Source organism: Anoplolepis gracilipes, chromosome 4 (genome assembly GCF_047496725.1).
Source record: "Anoplolepis gracilipes chromosome 4, ASM4749672v1, whole genome shotgun sequence".
Taxonomy (NCBI): Eukaryota; Metazoa; Arthropoda; class Insecta; order Hymenoptera; family Formicidae; genus Anoplolepis; species Anoplolepis gracilipes.
Window position 1 is genome coordinate 13,917,507 of NC_132973.1, and position 19,533 is coordinate 13,937,039.

The 19,533-nt window shown below is 32.1% G+C and overlaps 4 protein-coding genes across 12 annotated transcripts in view; 2 read left to right on the forward strand and 2 right to left on the reverse strand.

Moving 5' to 3' along the window:
- Nucleotides 1-19,533, reverse strand: part of LOC140665005 (cell adhesion molecule Dscam2) — a 120,633-nt gene that overhangs the window by 80,617 nt on the left and 20,483 nt on the right. The window lies entirely within an intron of this gene.
- On the forward strand, nt 847-5,359 carry LOC140665011 (apoptosis-inducing factor 3). Of its 3 annotated transcripts, none has more exons than XM_072890667.1 (7): nt 847-1,096; nt 3,099-3,391; nt 3,470-3,806; nt 3,920-4,270; nt 4,352-4,557; nt 4,630-4,846; nt 4,965-5,359. In XM_072890667.1, exons 1-7 carry the CDS (start codon nt 1,030-1,032, stop codon nt 5,228-5,230), a joined length of 1,737 nt encoding a protein of 578 aa, XP_072746768.1. In that variant the 5' UTR covers nt 847-1,029; the 3' UTR covers nt 5,231-5,359. The 3 variants fall into 3 exon arrangements, with proteins under 3 accessions (XP_072746768.1, XP_072746767.1, XP_072746766.1); XM_072890666.1 differs by lacking the exon at nt 847-1,096 and adding an exon at nt 1,479-1,623; XM_072890665.1 differs by lacking the exon at nt 847-1,096 and adding an exon at nt 2,518-2,661.
- Nucleotides 6,584-10,523, reverse strand: Tdrd3 (Tudor domain containing 3). 3 transcript variants are annotated; one of them, XM_072890783.1, is made up of 11 exons: nt 10,150-10,523; nt 9,916-10,000; nt 9,557-9,756; nt 9,324-9,471; nt 8,940-9,173; nt 8,734-8,867; nt 8,417-8,656; nt 7,690-8,335; nt 7,508-7,621; nt 7,325-7,415; nt 6,584-7,194 (listed from the first exon to the last, which is right to left on the reverse strand). In XM_072890783.1, the coding sequence occupies exons 1-11, from the start codon at nt 10,173-10,175 to the stop codon at nt 7,004-7,006; spliced, it is 2,109 nt and encodes a 702-aa protein (XP_072746884.1). In that variant the 5' UTR covers nt 10,176-10,523; the 3' UTR covers nt 6,584-7,003. The 3 variants fall into 3 exon arrangements, with proteins under 3 accessions (XP_072746884.1, XP_072746886.1, XP_072746885.1); XM_072890785.1 differs by having other exon boundaries at nt 6,584-7,179; nt 10,150-10,522; XM_072890784.1 differs by having other exon boundaries at nt 6,584-7,182; nt 10,150-10,522.
- Nucleotides 12,065-18,953, forward strand: Tsp74f (Tetraspanin 74F). 4 transcript variants are annotated; one of them, XM_072890672.1, is made up of 7 exons: nt 12,065-12,327; nt 16,375-16,472; nt 16,570-16,764; nt 16,939-17,109; nt 17,208-17,300; nt 17,835-17,975; nt 18,367-18,950. In XM_072890672.1, exons 2-7 carry the CDS (start codon nt 16,395-16,397, stop codon nt 18,412-18,414), a joined length of 726 nt encoding a protein of 241 aa, XP_072746773.1. In that variant the 5' UTR covers nt 12,065-12,327; nt 16,375-16,394; the 3' UTR covers nt 18,415-18,950. The 4 variants fall into 4 exon arrangements, with proteins under 4 accessions (XP_072746773.1, XP_072746777.1, XP_072746774.1 ...); XM_072890676.1 differs by lacking the exon at nt 12,065-12,327 and adding an exon at nt 14,144-14,162 and having other exon boundaries at nt 18,367-18,953; XM_072890673.1 differs by lacking the exon at nt 12,065-12,327 and adding an exon at nt 15,034-15,168 and having other exon boundaries at nt 18,367-18,953.

Sequence of the window (19,533 nt, forward strand, 5' to 3'; positions counted from 1 at the left end):
GTGATAGATCCGAATGATCCGAATACTGAAAAGAAACACAAGAAAGTGGATTCACATGACATCTGGCAAATTTTAGTATAACTACAAATTACCGATTGTTTTCAAAACACAATAATCTACATTTTGCCTATTATCGGTGGTAATTCATATTCTAGTTGCAAAATTTTCTGTTAGATGGCGATAATATATATAAATTTTACTTTTGTTAAAAAATATATATATAATTATTTCTTTAATTTTGCTGTCTAAATGTCAAATTTATATGTCAATCTTGATAATATTCTCTCGGGTAAAAAATATCCACTCTATTTTTATTTCAATTACCTGCAAAAGTGAACACGTGAAAAGAAACCATTCGAAAATTTTAATTTTATGAGACAACAGAATACATTAGTCTCTTTAAAAATAATGTTTTAATAATTATCTCCAAAATTCTCCTATTATATATATTCGTATATTTCCTCCAAAATGATGTATCGCAGAATATTTCTGAAAAATATATGATATAATATAAAACTTTGTTAAAAATATATATAATTTCCCGCGCACGAATCCTCTTGACAAATAATCCTCACCATCAGATTAATTCGCGCGTCTTATTCTTAATATAAATAATTCCGCTCACGCGTAGATTTTCTTTATAAGTACATCTCCTTAACAATAAAAGTGTGTCGTAATCGCGAATGCGTCATGGTATCTTATCGCGCTTATTGCGATTTCTTGGAAATTGGATTTGAGTTGGAATTTCAAGATCAGTCTCTCCGTTATTGCACGCATTAATTAAGAAAACCGTGTTCGCACTAGGCATTATAGCGTAGGCACTATATTGATTATAATGTGAAAGTTTCCTTGTGAAATCTAAACCGCGAATCTGAAACAACGAATATCTCAAGGTCGGCGTTTCTTCTTGTACGTAGATCAAACGAGAATACACACGATAGACAGATGATTGCGGTCGACCGATAAATACACAACGTGTGTGCTTTTCTCTCGCGCTCAGTTTTTGGCTGGTGATTTAGTTGCTACAATATGGGCGCGAGTCATTGTAAAGGTCGAAAGAAAGTCCAATCTGATCACGCTAAATCTACCGCAACAGGTGTGTATCTCGTATAAAAACCAACTATAAGGAAAACGAGAGAATTAAGAGAATTTTAAAAAATTAGGACGAAGCAATTTTTTATATCTTCATCTCTTAACTGGTAGTAATATATCGTACATCACTTTGTTTAAACTCCTCCCTTCGATAATTGCTTCCGATTAATTTTATATTGACATATATACACAATTATGTCGAAATTTCGATTCGAATCGTTTTTTTAAAGCATATAAAAATAAATCCCTATTATATTTAATTTTTTCAATTTTGAGATTATATAATATATATATAATATTCTCGTTTTGGAAAATATGAGTGGCAACATTTGTGTAATACAGTAACTGAAATATATTTAGTACTTTGTGAAAGAAGAGACACTTGCTATACCTAATGTAGCACGAGGTCGCACGATCGAATCGCACTGACAGTTTCTAGTGCTTTGTGAAAATCGATGCAGTGTGTCAGGACACTTGTACTTAGAAGGAGGTGGACCGCCTTGATGGACACGTTTTTACGTCGCTTCCAGGGTAGGCCTTCGTAATATTTGGGCATACGAATCAAACAAGTAGATGCACAATGCTTATTAATCGCATCATACATTGGAAATTGTATAATATATAACATCAGAAATTTATTCATTATTATAGAATTAAAGTAAAATATACACATAATTTCACTTTTTTAAGAGGTTATAAAAATTGCGAGGTATATGTATAAGAAAGAGAAAACATTAAAAAGCATGAATTATTACATATCATATATTTGTGTAGACAGATTTATATAACTTGAGTTATTAACCGTTCATTTTTTATAAAACAGAAAAATAACGAAGTGAAATTACTCATCTGAGCGATTATAAAATACGCTTACTTTTAGCTTCTGCTGATTTTTGATGAATTTTTATTCGTATGTTCTTACCGTACGTCTCAATAAATTGAAATGATAAATGTGTATATTGTATTAAAAAAAAATTACGAACTGTTCAGACTAATGGTACATCAAAATAATTCCAGTAACAAAAGTATGCAAATTTCTAAAAAAAAAAAGGACAATTACATTTTCGCGTAATTTACAACATAAATAAAATCTCTGCGTATTTGTATGTCCAAAAGACTACCTGTATATAAATAATAAAACGAGATTTTTTTACAATAGTGTGTATGTGTCTTACGCACACTTATATCTATCTGTGTCACGTGTGCGATACACGAATGTGTCACTATTATAATGTAATGACAGCGAGTCACGCAAAACGCTATCTCCGACGTGCTGCTACTTTATTTTATTATTGCATGTTATCTTGAGGAAACATTTCGACCAAATGATATCGCAATCAATTATTCATTATATTGCTGATAACTGATAACCTATCAGACGGCGCAGCTTTTCACGTACGAGATAATAACAATTGGGAAATTCCCATTGCGGTTTCTTCAGATTTCCTTATATATATTTATTCAGTTCTATGCTACGTTATATAATTGATGTGAGTTATTTATTATATACGTTGTTGACGAAAGCTCTTATTTTTATATGGAGATATTCAATCGTCCGATTGATCAAAGGTAGCGTTCTTTTTGTGTTCATATTTACAAATTATTTTACCAGGGGTTCTATTGTTTTGAGACTGTTATGGAGACAAAGAATTTAAATTAGTTTCTTGTTTACAATAGAATTTTAAAAAATATTAAACTTTTATACATTTACCTTTGTATTCTCACATTTGATACATTTTACTAATATTACATAAGTATATAGAATGATTTAAAATTATAAGATTTAATATTTTATTGTATATATATAAAAAATATATATGACTATGTTAAAAGTAAAAAGAAAGAAAATTATAATAAACATAATACAACAAGAAATGTCATACAGAAATATAATAAGTAGATTACCATGTTGCTGCACTTGTGAGTTATCCATTTTGCTCTGCAGCTCTGATAAAATAGGTAAAAAATTGTAAATTATAATTTGTCTTATTCTTGCTTATTCTCAGGTTCTCAAGAACAACATGACTATATCGAAGGTGTGGTGTGCAAGCAGGAAGATATCAACGAAAATGAAATGAGACAACTATCGCTTGGAGATAATGAAGGAAAAATTTTATTAATAAAACAAAAAGGAGAACTGCATGCAATTGGTACCAAATGTACACATTATGGAGCTCTATTACATACCGGTGCATTAACAGAAGGACGAGTGAGATGTCCATGGCATGGAGCTTGCTTTAATATTAAAACTGGAGATATCGAAGATTATCCAGGCTTGGATTCTTTACCATGCTACAAGGTATTTGAACAATTCATAAATTTTTCAAAATTCTATTTTATATTTTTGTACATTTATCTATTTCTTTGTATTTTATAGGTTCGTATAGACGAAGCCGGTTTGGTACATGTAAAAGCCAAACGTAAAGATCTGGAAATTAATAAACGTGTGAAGGACATGTCTGCATATGATCCTGAAAATACAAAAACAGTAGTAATAGTTGGTGGAGGACCAGCAGGTGCAACCTGTGCGGAAAGTCTACGACAAGAAGGTTTTACAGGACGCATTGTCATGATATGCAGAGAGAATGTTGTACCCTATGACAGAATAAAAGTATCTAAAGTGTTAGATTTCGACATTCAGAAGGCAGCATTACGGCCTCCTGAGTTTTATGCTGAACACAAAATTGAAACAAAACTTGGTGTAGCAGCTATAGGTATAAACAAAAATAAACACTATTCAATACATATACTTGGTTCAATTACACATTACATGTTTTTATAATATTAATATTTGTATTATAATATTATTACTTTTATTTTTCCCTAGGACTGGATACAACTCAAAATTGTGTTAAACTGAGTAACAATGAGAACTTGAAGTATAATGACCTATTCATATGCACAGGCAGTAAACCAAGGATGCCAAATATACCTGGAAGTAATTTGTCAAACATTTTTGTGCTGCGAGATTATACTGATTCGCAAGGCGTATATTCACAGCTGTCTCCGGAAAAGCATGTAGTTGTATTAGGATTAGGTTTTATTGGAATGGAAGCGGCAGCTTATTGTATCAACAAATGCGCATCTGTTACAATAATAGGACGTGATACTGTACCTCTCAGAGCGATATTTGGTTCAGACATTGGGGATAGAATTGGCAAAGAGCACGAAGCAAAGGGTATTATACAAAGTTGTTATGTATAGCTTTATTATATATTATAGAAACTTTTATAGTAATAATAATAAATTTTTTAATCAGGAGTAAAGTTTATCTTCCAAAATAATATCAAGCAATTTATTCCAAAGGAAGATGAAGAAAATGTTTTGGGTAAAGTCGAACTTACAGATGGCCAAATTTTACCAGCAGATATAATTATTGTTGGAATAGGATCTACTTTTTACACAGATTGGCTGAAAGAATCACTTGTTAAAATGAGGAATGATGGCACAATAATAGTAAATAAGGTACAATTTTCAGACAATACACTAACTATTTATCTATTCATATTTGATAATTAAAATATGTATTAATTACAGTATCTAAAAACGAATATAGAAAATGTGTACGCCGGAGGTGATATAGCTTATGCACCAATCTATGGATCTGATGACACATTGGCTGCAATAGGTCATTACTCGTTAGCCCATTATCACGGCAAAGTTGCAGCCCAGAATATGTGTGGTAAAGAAGCTCCTTTAAAGACGGTACCATTCTTTTGGACCAATTTACTGAACAAAAATTATAGATACGCTGGTAAGTTTCATAATATATTTCCAAATATAAATTTTGCAAAAATTAATAATTATTAACGAAATAATTCATAAATATTATTAACAACCACATTTACAAATTTTTTTTACTTTATTTTCAGGTCATGGAAAACCTACTAGCATAAAAATTCATGGTTCATTGGACAAGTTAGAATTCTTTGCTTATTATCTGAAAGACAGCAAAGTAATAGGAATGAGTAGTGTTAATGCTGATCCTGTTGTAGCAGATTTTGCAAATTTGCTTTATGAAGAGAAGATATTAACAGAAGAGGAAATTAATACAGATCCATTTGGTTGGATGAGAAATAAACCAAAGGATGCATTAACACGATTTCAAGATAGCTTTCTCGTAGATGTAAAGGCTTGAATTATGTTTTGTATAATAATATAATTCAATTATTTAAATAATGACACAGTATTAATCCAGTTTTGATTTGTATATTATCAATATATCTTGTCAAGCTTATGTAATATATTCAATATATATTGTAACAAATTATGAAATTGAAAAGATATTCTTGAGTTTGACATCCATTTAATTTATAACAATCTATAGCAATCTATGAATTACATACACATCTATGAGAAGTTTCTAATCCCATCCTTCTGTGACTCTCAAATGGGCTAGACGGTCAGCGATAGTGATTTGTGTTTCGTACTCCTGTCTTTTCTTTTCGTAAAGTTTTTTATAAAACTCTGCTGTTTTGTTTAATTTTACATGGCGATAGGACTGCTCAATTGTAAGGTAAGGATGCCGCAAAATCAACATGTTTTGTTCTTCTCTTTCAAAATCCATCTTCATCTTAAATAAATCGTGCATAGACGGTTTCTTAACTTTACGATACTTCCTGTGATACAAAAAAATTGATAAAGAACTATATGTATATCCTTGTAATAGTAATACATTATAAACAGTGATTCATAAAATAATTTTTGTTAAATAAAATATAAAATTACTTTTTGTACATAAAAACTCACCCTCTAAATCTGTATGGCAACACAGGTTTAGCAATATGTGACAGAATTAATCCAAGTCGCATTGTAAGTCAAATGTGTATCTTTAAACTTTATAGAAATCACACTTGTACTATAAAGGTTATGTCACTGCCACAACATTCATCACACCTGCTCTCCCACTTCCACTACTAGAACTGCGTTCCATGTTTCATTGCATGTGCGCAAATTTATCTATAATATACGTCACGTGTACTATATAAAACGTGCGTAATGCGTGAAACGGGACGAAGTTGTGCGCATGATCAATTTATGAATGATCTATGAATACGATAATAAGTTCAATTATATATACATATATATGTATTATGCATCACATATATATTTGCAAAACCAATTTTTCTTAAGTAGATGCTCTAGAGAAATTATTTCAGATTTCAAAAATTATAAACCCATCACAATAGCAGAAATTAATATATAAATGTATAAAAAATTATTTTAAAACTTTAAAATAAATTTTTAAAATTTGTGTTATCTTTAAGTCAAAATTGTATTAAATCTTTTACTTTTTTCTTCTAATATTCTCATAAAAATTCAATTTACAACTTACTTAAATTTGATTTATTTCTTTTTAGATTGTATTTTTTACTAGAGATTTTAAAATTTAAATCAGAATTTTAATTTGTATATGTCTTTTAGAAATGTGTATTTTCCTGACAGAATAATTAATTTTGATTTTTCAAGGGTAAAAACAAAGCGGACAAAATTTCATTACAATTGTATTATGGCTAAAATGGACGAGGTACAGACATTGCCCTGTTTTGCAGTAATAAGAATCAATTTTTCTACAATACAAATAGTATCTTATACAATACAAATAATATTTCAAGAACACAGTGGACTTTTTTTACAATAAAAGTTTCGTATTTCCTTCTCATGTACAGTGTGAAGTATCAACTTGCTCGATATCGCGTATTTAATTTGACTCGAGTGAAAATCAAAATATTGCATATACAATTCACGCCTAGTAACATTTACGACATGTAATCCCTTCGGTTTAGTTTGTTGCAATCTTGTTAAATCAACTTTCAGTAGCAAATGCAACTGCCTCAATATTTAGTAAGAACTGAATATTTCTTTTACTAGAGAATATTTCTTTTACTAAATGTGTAAGACTAGAGTTATATTAAAGGAAAGAATTATGTTGAGTATTATTTTGACTATTAATTGGCATAGAAGTGTGGCTTCTTTGCGCCGGCGGTTGATAGATGGGTTGTGTACTCCGTTGTTGATTCCGTTTTTTATTGTACCCTTTATTCCCACCAACTGCACCGTTTCCGCCTCGTCGAAATTCCATAGGTGCTGCTGTCACAATTTCTAATTGAATTACGTCTCTCGCGCGCATGGGTACAATGTATTAAAATATATAAACGTACCAAACATAACTTTATTACACTTAAAAAGTTTAAAGTTTAATACTTGAAGATATAAATTATTTGTCACTCACCATTTATATGATTGTGACTTTGATCGTAACGTGGCTGTCGATTATTAGAACGTTGATCTTGCCGTCTCATATCCGAAATGTGATTTTGATACTGTTGCGACAATTAAAAATAAAGAATATCCTAAATATGTATCGTTACTGTAATCTAGTTATTATAACTTTATATTATACAATTTTACATACGTCATCTGTTATTGGTATACAATCCACTTGAAGCACTTCCTCATAGTTCTCAAATCCCTTGAATTGCACTACGCAGGTCCTTTCAGAAACGCCAGTTACTTCGGCATTGTAATACTATAAATTTTGTAAAATGAAAATTTCTCCTGTTTAATACGAAGCATGTAAAGAAAGATGATACATACCCTATTATCTTCCCAATATTTGGCCATACACTTATCACCTACTCGCCAAACCCATGTATTGTTGGTAGAAACATTATGATTACTATAACTGTTTTCGCTTCTTTGCAAGTTAGGATTCACAAGCATCCTGTTCCCAACATTATTATTTGACTGATATCTAAGTTGATTCTTAAAATTCTGTTCAGTTGTATTAGATGTGTAACCTACTTTCGAGGTTCCACTTTGCTGCGCCCTATTTTGCCTACCGTAAGATGCATCGTAAGAATGTCTATTTCTGGCCTCGGGATCGAAATGATTATAATTTTTGTTACTATTGAAATTCTTTTCTTGTAGTTCAGCCGGATTTTTGTTATAGCTGTCATTACCACTATCGTTAGCATTTACGCTACTTGTGCGCGACTGAGCAAACATATTTTTATAATCGTTTGGTTGCGATTTTTGATACGTTTCTCGACTTCCGTCGTATTGATATTGATATTGAAGATCTTGATTACGTTGAAATCTTGGTGGTTTGTTTTGTTGTGCATGAGTGGCACCGTTATATTGCAGATACATGGCAGAATTGTTGTTACTTGTTCGTTTGCTATTTTTATGTTCCTCTAAATGTCGTGGAGGAGGTTGATACCCACGGCCACCTTTTTGACTTCTATCAATACAAAAAAAATCGATATTAGAACAATCAACCAATTTTCGTTTAATGTTATAATTCTATCTTGAAGTTACATACCGTGCACCTCTCCCACTTTGTGCATCGTTGCCTCTTGATTCAAGACGATCTTGATTATTTTCATTATTTTGTACATAATTATTTTGTGACAAATTAATTGTTTCGACACTTTCAGGTTGCACAGGTAGTTTATCTTCGAGAAAATCGAATAGAGATATTTTTCCACTGCTGGGTTTACTGTCTTCAGTTTTCTTGTCACGCTTGCCACGTGGCTCTCGCGGTTCTCGAGATTCCTTAACGCTATTGTAATATAAAATTATAATTTAATAATTGAATGAGATATAAAAGTAAAGAAAATAAAAGAAATTAATACTTACTTATGCTTATTATCAGTTTTTTGCAAGCTTTTAAGAGCTCTATCCACATTATTTCTGTTAATTCTCAAAGCGTATTCTGCTTGTTCTATAGTAAAACCCCGATCTATGATTTTCTGTACACTATGATCTAATAGCTATGGCAAAAAAGCATAAATCAGTTTTTTATATATTATTAATTTACAAACTTATTAGAAAACAAAACAAACCTGCTTATTTCCACCACCAAATATTTTCTTACTGCCTTGTTTGGCAGCTTCCGCTATTGCATCCTTACGCTGAGTTTCAAACTCTGTATTTTCTTTGCTAGTTTTTTCTTTTTCTACTAGTGCTTTAAAGTTCTTATCTTGCTCTGAAACTTTTATAATCTTTTTGCCAAATGGTATCCATGGTGGTGGTCCACCTTCTTCAGCTGATCTTACACGAGTATGTGAAGCTAATTTCTATAACAAAAGCAATTGTGTAAATTTTTTGCATCAGTAAATAAATCAATTGTTATTAAGTTAATTAAAAGAAGAAATTATAAATTATTATAAATTTTAATTTTTTAAACCTATATTTTTGTATATTTTTTAAATAAAAAAGTAATTTACCTTATTTAATTCCCACTTTTCTACTAAATTGGCAACTCTTCCCCCAAGTATATGAACTATATGCGATGGGCTCAATAAAAACATTCCATGTGATACAGGTAAAGTGCCTGATTTTATCAATATCTTTGTACCAGGCGGTGTATTTAAACTAATAATGTATAAAATAGATGATAAGAAATAATTGTAAAAAAATAATATATAAAAAAAGATGATGCAAAATTTTATATACTTACTTTAAAGCTGATATATGTTCAATTTCTAAAGCTTGAAAATTATTTTTACCATCTGTCAATGATAATTTTAACATTCGTGGAGCTGTTCTCGATTCTTCATTACCTTTTGGTGCAGAGATGTTACGTATCTTTTGTATTTGTAGCACAATATTGCCCTGATTAATATCTCCATTTCCACTACTGATCTCTCTTAAATCGAGCTATAAATAATTTTCTCTTCTTTACATATATCTTAATATATATATATATATATATATATATATATATATATATATATATATATATTCGAAATAATTTACATTCTCAAGTTTAAAAGTTTCTGTTGAGTTTGTGTATAAATAAAACTGTGGAATACATACATCTAACAATCTTTTTATTATCCTCTGCGTGTCACTTATGTTGCCCGAATCAGTTGCCGTATTATAACCATGATCAGACAAATACCTAACAAGAAAATTAACATAAATTAAGTAATGAAAAATATTATTGATAATTCAGGCAGTTTGTGGATTATTCAATCTTCATGAGGAAGAGAATACATCTTTTCCTTTAGCAAAGTAAGTCAGCAAGTGAGATATAATCATTCTACTCACCATCCTAACGCTTCTAGATTCTCCATGTCTATGGCGAACTTTCTCTTTGTTGGATAAAAATTTGTCGCGTCTCATTAAGTTGACGCACAGCTTGTGTAAAGCGTTATTACTATACTATTCATGACTTTGCGCTGAACGTTCTGTATGCACCTGCACGTATACAAAAACATTGACAGCTGACACTTAGAGTTAAACTGCGGTTGATCGCAGGGTGATCGTCTTGACGACGATTCGCCAATATCTCGATTCTGTTAAGGCGTTTGTAGGCAAGGCCTATCACACGAAACAGCTGATACAGCCTTAATAATCGCGAAGAAACCGCACCTATTCAATCTGAAAACACACTCGTCTCCATTTTGCATACTTGGAGCAGCGTGCCCGATTTAAACTCGATAGATATCTCGATAGCGATAGATATCGATAGAATCGCTGTTCGCGCACAATTCAAAGAGAATTCCTTTGGAATATATTGTTTATTTATAATTACATCACGATTAATTAACAATTAAGTACTATCTCTTTTGACATTCTTGACAGTTATTTAAATTTCTGAATAAAATAATATATTCAAAATAAAGTTATAATTACACAGCTTTCAGTTCTTTTTCTTTTAAATGTACATATGTTAGAGGCTCTATAAAATACGTGACATATAAAGCAATTTTATGTATTTCATAATACAGTCCTGTAATATAGTCTAATTTATGTGAATATAAAGTAAATTCTTTTGTGATAAATCAAGATAACTTGGCTTATAATATTATATATATATATATATATATATATATATATATATATATATATATATATATATATATGTTGCCAAGTGTACAGAATCATCATATCGTAATGGTTTGATTAAAATCCTTAGCTTGACGATTACTTCAATTACTTAGAACCAACGATTATTACTTGGGTGGAGCAGTCACTGAACAAACGTTGAAATTACCGCTATCGAATACGAACTAACTTTGGAAATGACAGAGGCATGTGATATGTGTGCTAAAAATGATCACGACCCACCCACATTGCGTTTTACATTGTACATTGTTGATAATTGACAGCTTACTTCCTGAAATTTTATAATAATTATGAGAGTATCCTTTTTTTATAGGAATTTATAGAAAAAGATATATATAGCCATTAAACAAAGAGAGATAAAAAATAATAAATTTTGAATTCAACATAATAATATTAGATTAGATTAAATTTATTTATCATTGTTATAGTATTGGAATAATAAATAATCAATAATTATATAGTATTAGAATAATAAGTAATTATACATATATATATTATATAAAGAGAGAGAGAGAGAGAGAGAGAGAGAATTATATATGATTTAATTTTGTATGGAGTTTTTGGTTTTTGATATAAAAATTATAAAATAAATGAGAATAAAGCGGATCTTTCCATCCTTTTTCTTATTTCAGCACTTGCTGGATTAAGAACTCCTTGTGATGCAAATGAAACACTGCATTGCTTTTAGCGATGAATGTAATCGATATCTCATTGTTAATTATCAAGGTAACGTTAAATCAACAAATCGTATTCTTCGTAAGCAGCGAATCATCACATCTACATTCTTGTTGGAAAGTGAGATCTTATAAGCAGTCCCTCGTGTATCTCACATGTGTCTTACTTATAGCATATGCGCCAACGTGCTTCCCCACTTTTATGTTGGACCCCATCACACTTTTCCTTGTATACAATAGCTCGCACTGTAGTTAGAACACGATGGTAGTAGTGCGTTCTATACACGTATATAGTATAGTAAGCAATGACTCGTGAGGGAGACTCTAGTACGATAGTAGAAGAGAAAGAAAAAGAGAGAGGGAAAGAGAGAGCGGGAGGGAAATAGAAGGACAGAGACGGAAAGAGAGAGTGAGCGAGGTAGAGGTTTGCTTGGTCTTGCCATTTCAGTTTCACTCCGGCTTGGTCTGTAATCGCGCGTGTCCGACTTGGCGCCTTGTTCGAATTATATCATCAGAAACAAAACGCTCGAGTGATATTGTAAAATTCAATATTTAAAAATTTTTTTTTCCCGTACGAACCGCTGGTTTGTGTTTCTCATTTTGTTTCGAAACGGAGGAGGCTTCCCACAAGCGGGAGAAAGAAATTGTTTGCTTTTCCAGCGATCGCTGCTGGCTGGAGAAAGGAAGCCGGCCAGGAATCAACGTGAGTAAAAGATGTTGAGCAATCGATCGGCGTCGGTCAGAAAATATCCAGCTGCGATTCCCTCGCAAAAATAGTCTTCTTATTCCGCTCTCATCTCGTTTAAAAAAGAGACGCAAGAAACTACGTCGGTTCATTCATCAATTTCCACGGCGCAACGTATTCGATATTTACAAATTTAATGTTCTGTGCTTTCGGCGGATTTTTATCTCGCAAAAAATAGAAATTTCTGACTGAAATCTTTTATTTTCTGCAGAAACCCGTTCTGTGAATTCTTATACCTGAAATCGGATGTTAATGTAAACAAAGTTACTAACGTACGCACATAAAAACTGACTATTCCACTTTTGAATTAAGCTACTCGTTTAATTCAACAAGGGCCGATAGTTTTGTTATGACATTATTCTAAGGATGTCAAGAAAGGAAGTGTAATTAGAGAGATCATCTAATTCATTGATAGAATGATATGAGGATTAACTTATGCCCACGTTCATCAAATAATATCAATCTGCATAAAGTAGCCAAGCGAGAAGAACAATAGAAACTTTCTTATTTCATGTGTTAATTTAATTTACGCTCAAACGAGCTTGATGACTAATAAACGAGAAAGCTACTGATTATGCTAACAATCGCAAATTTGCCGCAAAATTTCGTCGTGTTTATGTCTTTAAATAATTCTCATATTTTTTATGCGCATTAACTACGCATCCCTTTGATAACAAAAGGCTAATTTTAATAATCGATGAAATAAATGTTATAATTTAAGTTAATTAGACTAACTTATTCCCTATGAATCATTCTGTAGTTTTAAACTCTCTTATGCAATACAAAAAGAGATAACGTTTTTAACTTTTCAATATAAATTTCAAATGTATATTCTGTATATTCAATTGTATATGTAGAATTTTCTGTTTCAGAAACCTATGGTTTTATAAAAAAGAAATATTTTACACAAAAATTATATTTTATCGAAATATAAGATTATTCTCTTTCAAGCGTAATACGTGACAAAAATCAATATGAGATATCTTAGACCCTTCGTGAAACCAGATTTTGGAATCCCCTTCTTCTTTTATATGCGTTATATTAATGTCCCCAACCGCTAATGTGCGAGTATATTTACAAAGAGAAGGCATGAAAAAATACTTTTAGTCGTAAAATAGTCATAAAATTATTGCGTTTACCACAAGTTACACAACATCTGTTTAATGCTCCAAACTTTGCAGATTTTACGGTTTTCTCGCTTATTATTTTAAATATAGGAGGGTTAATCATCTTGAAATAATTATCAACGTGATGAGAAATTTTACTCGCGCGTGATATTTTTCCGTTCTAAATAATTTTGTGAAAAAGAAGTCACCGAGTGAGTTCAAAAATACATACCACACAACATTTTACGCGTCGATTGTTAAATCGTAGGCCAGTATTATTGATTCGTACTCTGACAAATATTATGGTATTTATGAAAATTATAAATCTCTCGATCAGACGAACGCTTGTAAAGCAGAACAATGATACGCGACGACGCCTCATGACAATGACAAGTTGTCAGCCTCGTTCCCGGCTCAAACGTGCTCCGATGGCGTGTCACGTGAGCTCGTAAGAATGCGCAGTTTCGGCGACGGTTACGAGAACGATAGTTAAACATGAAAGGAGGGGAGGCAGGATTGTAGTAATACTACTCCATGGAAGAAGAATAAAACCCGGCGACCTCGGACCGAGATTAATTCTCAGTTGATCAAAGGATCACTTCTCAGGCTCTTTCTTCCTACGTTTTTCCTATTGTCGATTTCTTTCGACGATCTACTTGATTGTCTCGCCAACAAGATTGTTCACAGGTATCCTTTACTTGTGCGCGTTTATTTTTTTATCACGCGCAAAAGAGGCGTTTTCGCTTACTCGCTTACATCACATGCATAAATATGTGATCCGTGAGTGTGCACAGATACTGGATCTCTCGAGTATGAAAAAGCATTGATTATCTCTGAAGATTAATATTAAACGTAAAAACTCTGGGAAAACTTCTAAGCAAAGTAATTTTTATAAATATATCTCTCTATACTTTTCAAATATAAAATTAACAGCTATAAAAGCATTTGACATTATTTTCACGTGTACATCAAGTAAAGAAATAACATGTGCGTTATTTTATCATTTTGAAAAAAAAGTCAACATTATATCCAATGAGTTGCATAATAAAGCATACTATACATATATGTTAGCATTCCGCTAGATGCTTACGACGCTTTTTAAGTAATAATATCAGGAAGTCTTTATTTGAACAATTGCATCGATGTTGCTTTGTCAAGATTTATGACGAGCATAAATCATTTTAACATTCAGTATTCTAAAAAATAATCAAATAGAATCTTTAATCTTGTAGAGAGATACGAATCAATTTTGAAAATACATAGTTTTATATACAAACTATAATAAGTAATTTCCTATTTATTTTAAATTCTTTTGTTAATTTCAAAGTGGCTTTGAAGAAAAAAATGATATAACTTTGAAATTTTTAATTAATATGACTTCTACAGATCCTTAGTCATCTGGAGTGTTCTACAAGCGATTCTTGTGTGAGTCTTATTCTTGTTTCGCGGAATTTATATTAATCGGCCGTTTAAAACGAAGTGATTCAAGCGTTTCGTAAAATAAGACGAAGAAGCTCGGCGGCGTGACGTCATTTGCGGGATGCGAGATTGCAAGTGCGAGTATCATCGCCGCGTCATTTTTACGCTTCGCTCTGGCCGTGGATTACTTAATGCGAAGGGAGAAGCCACTTTCTCTCTCTCGGTCTCGTAATGTGTTTTCGAGCCGGTGCTTGTGTCAGTGTACGACTACGAGGTCGGTATAAAACGCGTTACAAAACACGCAACCTTACGTGGGCGCGGTATACAATATTGTATGAAGCGATAGCGATCAACATGTGCTTTATATCAAAGAGTATTCTTCTCAGGACCGTATTATATCATTAAACTTATCCACGTAGAACAACGCGTACGTCCGACAGGTGAACGCGTCGTTCTTCAGAAATGGAACATTACGGCATTATAGGACGTACTAAAAAAATCACACACGCTTCCTGTGCCTGGCGATTGACGATATAAATAGACCGATGATTGAGCGATACTATATTACGAGGTTTTATTACGTGTTTGATAAACAATAGGGAGCAATTGAGCCGTGTGCGCAGTATTTTCAAAACAGGAAGTCGCTGACTGTTTTCCGAGCCCTGAAAATTCACGTTGATCACACAAATACCTGTTTTTTTCCCCCACTCATAAATAATTATGCTAAACTAATGCGTATAAACAACTATTCGGCGAGAATAGTGCACTTGATTAAATTAGATTTTAATTCATAAGGAACATAACTGAATTTATTGAATATATAATAAATTTAAATTAAAGTAAAAGAAGTGCGTGCGCCCTCACAATTAATTTACAAATAATTGATAAGATTAATGAGATAAAAATATTTCCTGGTTAAATTTTTTATTATCTTGCATCCCGAAAATATGAGTTTTATTGTCCAATACTTAAATCCTCTTAAGTTTAGAAAATTCGACGCCTATGGATGTGGTCAAGGTTATAGGATGCAGTAGATGGCCAAGGTATTTTAAACTAGGCTGAAGTCTGATGTCACCAAGATGTGACATAATTAAAAACGATATACGTGACTGTAATGAAAATTTTACCAATTACAATCACTGGCCTACTCGCGACCATGAGTTAACTTACAATTAGTATTATTATATTTAAGAAACGCGACGAGAAAACAGGAAACAGAATAATATAATGATAAAGAAAATGCCAAGGCAAAGAATAATTGTATTCCATTTGTGTTAAAGTGGAGAGCTAAGAAAACTATTTTGAGTAAAAAACCATATACTTAAAGCTTATTTTACCTTATTTTTAGACCATTTTAAAGCAACTCTAACATCACTAATTGAAAAAAAACACGACAATAAATTTGCAAAATATTGAAGCTTATCATTTTTTTTAATATTCTTGGATTTTCTTGTTAATTTTATTATTATTTTGTTAATAGATTAACATCGATAAGAGGAAATGGGATACGGCACAGAAATGGATGGCTGTGGTCGCTTCATGAAATATTCTTTATTTTTTACGAACTTTATCATCTTCGTAAGTTTTATTATCTTATACCTTTTTTCAAAGATATAATAGATATAATAATAAGTACAATTAATTACTAAAAGCTTATTAATAATTTGTATTCCAGATTGGCGGGCTTATCGTGACGGGTTTAGGCGTGTGGGCTTTAGTCGATAAAGTACCATGGATAGGTGAGCTCGTTGGAAATGATTTGTTAACCGGATCAGTTTACGTTCTACTGGTTGGCGGAATTGTCGTGGCCTTTATCGCTTTCTTCGGATGCGTCGGTGCATCGCGAGAAGTCAAGTGTATGCTCTTGACAGTGAGTATCGAGGATTTATTTGCATATTAAATTTGAGACAATTGATATACATATAGCAATTTTCTCAGTATTACATTGTTTCGTGACTAAACGTTATTTCTGTTGAAGCAAATTTATTAAGCAAACTACTTATTGATTTAAGACATTGATTTTAATAATGAATATTTTTTTCAGTATTTCATAATTGTATTTTTGCTATTCGTCACCATGCTTATCGGCGGTGTTCTGGGATACGTTTTCCGCGAAAAACTACTAAGCACGGTTGATAGAGAAATGAAGAGTTCACTCCGACTTTACGATCATCGCAAATCTATCCGGAACGCCTGGGATGCCACGCAATCAACGGTAAGTAATTTCGAAAAACGTTATCATTTTACGCTGTGAGAATTCGTCAAATCCATTAATGGCAAAGTTAATTCAATTCTTGACTTTCGTAAATTTAGCTCCACTGTTGCGGCGTTAACAGTTGGAGGGACTGGGGAAACGTTGGGCTTAGTGTGCCGGAGAGCTGCTGTCGAGAAATTCAACCGGGCCAGGTAAAGAAAATCAATTATCTTTCAACGCGGTCACGTCTCTCGATGACGTAAGTAATGACAGTAATTTACCACGCATACACATCTAATAATATATCAACCGCCGTACGTTTACATATATGATTAGAGTCGTTTTTTCCGTTCCGTTGCTTAATGGTGTTCAAGTTTCTATCAAAAAGTTAATATCCAGAGGAGAGTTTTACGCTTGTGCGTAAAGCGGAACTTTCTTCGGTAAGATTGGCGACGATTTTTCGGCTTTTCGCATTAAATTTTGTACAAATCGATGCGAATAATTATTTGCGGTTTAAGCAATATCACCGCGACTCTGAGATACATCACGACCTGCCTGATTTCCTCCCCCCCCCCCCCTCCTCCCCTCCCCAAACGGTCGATGAGATCGTCAATTTGGCCGCAATTACTTAATCGGTCGAATCTTAACCGCTCCAGTCTGCTCCTCTCACGCTTTCACTCCTCCGATCTACTTTCTCGCGAACGACGACGAATCGTGTTCCTCATCACAGACCGGTCTGTTTGCAGCGATTCCGCTGCAATGCTGGCTCGGATACGGTAAATCCTTCGAATGCTTACGTGGAGGGTTGCATCAATGGAACGCGAATCTACTTGCAGCAGCACGCAAACGTTATGGGTGGCGCCGGTATTGCAGTCGCATGCCTCATGGTAAGGGCGCAGTTTGCATTTTTATGAATCTCCCTTGTTAAATTTAAATGAAACCTAGGCGCTATAAAGTCGAGCGAATATTCCCTTATCGACTTAATTTTACATTTTACAACCGAGGCGAGAACTAATTTTAAAACTGATTAAACACACTTTTTTAAATATATTTTTTTTTAATTTGAGATATATCCGTTAATATTGAATATTTTTGTATAATAAATAATTTCTGAGGAAATCTTTTACAAATTATTAAAATATTTTTCAAAAAATGACAATCGTCTCTGAAATTTTTTTCTCTTTTTTTTTTACGTGATGTTTAAACAGATGTCCCCTTATCTATTCGTTTATTAATTAGATAACAAATAAGATTGTTTAAATTCTCGATTTGTTTCAGTTTTTTGGAATGATATTCTCCTGCGCGCTCTTCAAAATGATTGAATGACAGCAGGACAGCTCTATAGTCTGAGGTTGTCCCCGTTTTTGTAAAGAAAAACGGACAGATGATGAATCTTTGAGACTCTCAGGGGATTTACGCAATTTCTTCAATCGATGAAATTATTCGTCGCTACAAGCGCACCTGATTATACCATGATAATCAAAAGAATGAATCTCTGATTGTACAGTTTTTCTCACTAATCTATTACATATAATTATATTACACATCATGACTACCACTCGCTCTTTATATTTTAGATATAATTTATATATATTTAAGGTGTCTTCTCATTTAGCTGCATATATCATTAGTATGATAATGCATCATGTACCTTATATACGTGCCGTAATAAATGCTTCCGTTTATTATGTATGTATACACAACCCTTTCGGTTACTATCGATTTATCGATGCAACGAATGAAGCAAAAAAAGTCAATTTTTCATGGTCGTTAATTTCTAATAAATTCTAAATCTCACACGAACAATTATATTATAATAACCTAATATATTATATAGTTGACATATTATTGAAAAATATATTTCAATTTTGTTATAATGACAGAATGTGCTATATATATATATTTATATATTATATATACAAATGTACTTTAAATATAATATTATATAATCCTAAATATATACATATATAGAGTTTATGTATCTTATATAATTTTTTAATTAATATTGAATCTTTTGCCATTCCTAGTTATATTCTGACTCGATTTAATCAGAATTTGAAGGGGATAAATTCTTTGTCGATTGATCATTATCGCCAGAAGATAACTAAAGATTTTACACTCGTTTACGATCATAAGACATTACAGTTATTCATTAACCGTGTTGTTTGTTTGAAACCATGAAAAATAAATGATGATGATAATGTTTATCAAAAAATTTTCTTTACATAATTTATCTTGCATGACTTTTTAATATAGAATGATATACAAAAATTTCAAAAAAAATTAATCGATCTAATCCAGAAAGCTCCGGAATGGTCATTATTTTTTTTTTTTTTTTTTTGTTTCGCGAACGTTCAGAGTTAAACGACGATATAAATATAACAAACTATAAAACCTGAATTTTACTAACGCGAACTGAGAATTTGATTTATGTCTGCATTTGTC

Bases quoted from the DNA above. Each gene is read 5' to 3' on its own strand.
- LOC140665011 (XM_072890665.1), top strand. From the start codon at position 2,562: ATGCTACGTTATATAATTGATGTGAGTTATTTATTATATACGTTGTTG. The intron at 3,807-3,919 runs GTATAAACAAAA...ATTTTTCCCTAG, and splicing joins ACTTGGTGTAGCAGCTATAG to GACTGGATACAACTCAAAAT. The intron at 4,271-4,351 runs GTATTATACAAA...TTTTTTAATCAG, and splicing joins CAAAGAGCACGAAGCAAAGG to GAGTAAAGTTTATCTTCCAA.
- Tsp74f (XM_072890672.1), top strand. From the start codon at position 16,395: ATGGGATACGGCACAGAAATGGATGGCTGTGGTCGCTTCATGAAATAT. The intron at 16,473-16,569 runs GTAAGTTTTATT...TTTGTATTCCAG, and splicing joins TTACGAACTTTATCATCTTC to ATTGGCGGGCTTATCGTGAC. The intron at 17,301-17,834 runs GTAAAGAAAATC...GTCTGTTTGCAG, and splicing joins GAGAAATTCAACCGGGCCAG to CGATTCCGCTGCAATGCTGG.
- Tdrd3 (XM_072890783.1), bottom strand. From the start codon at position 10,175: ATGGAGAATCTAGAAGCGTTAGGATG. The intron at 7,622-7,689 runs GTATGTATCATC...CAAAATTTATAG, and splicing joins AATATTGGGAAGATAATAGG to TATTACAATGCCGAAGTAAC. The intron at 7,195-7,324 runs GTGAGTGACAAA...TAATTCAATTAG, and splicing joins AAGTCACAATCATATAAATG to AAATTGTGACAGCAGCACCT.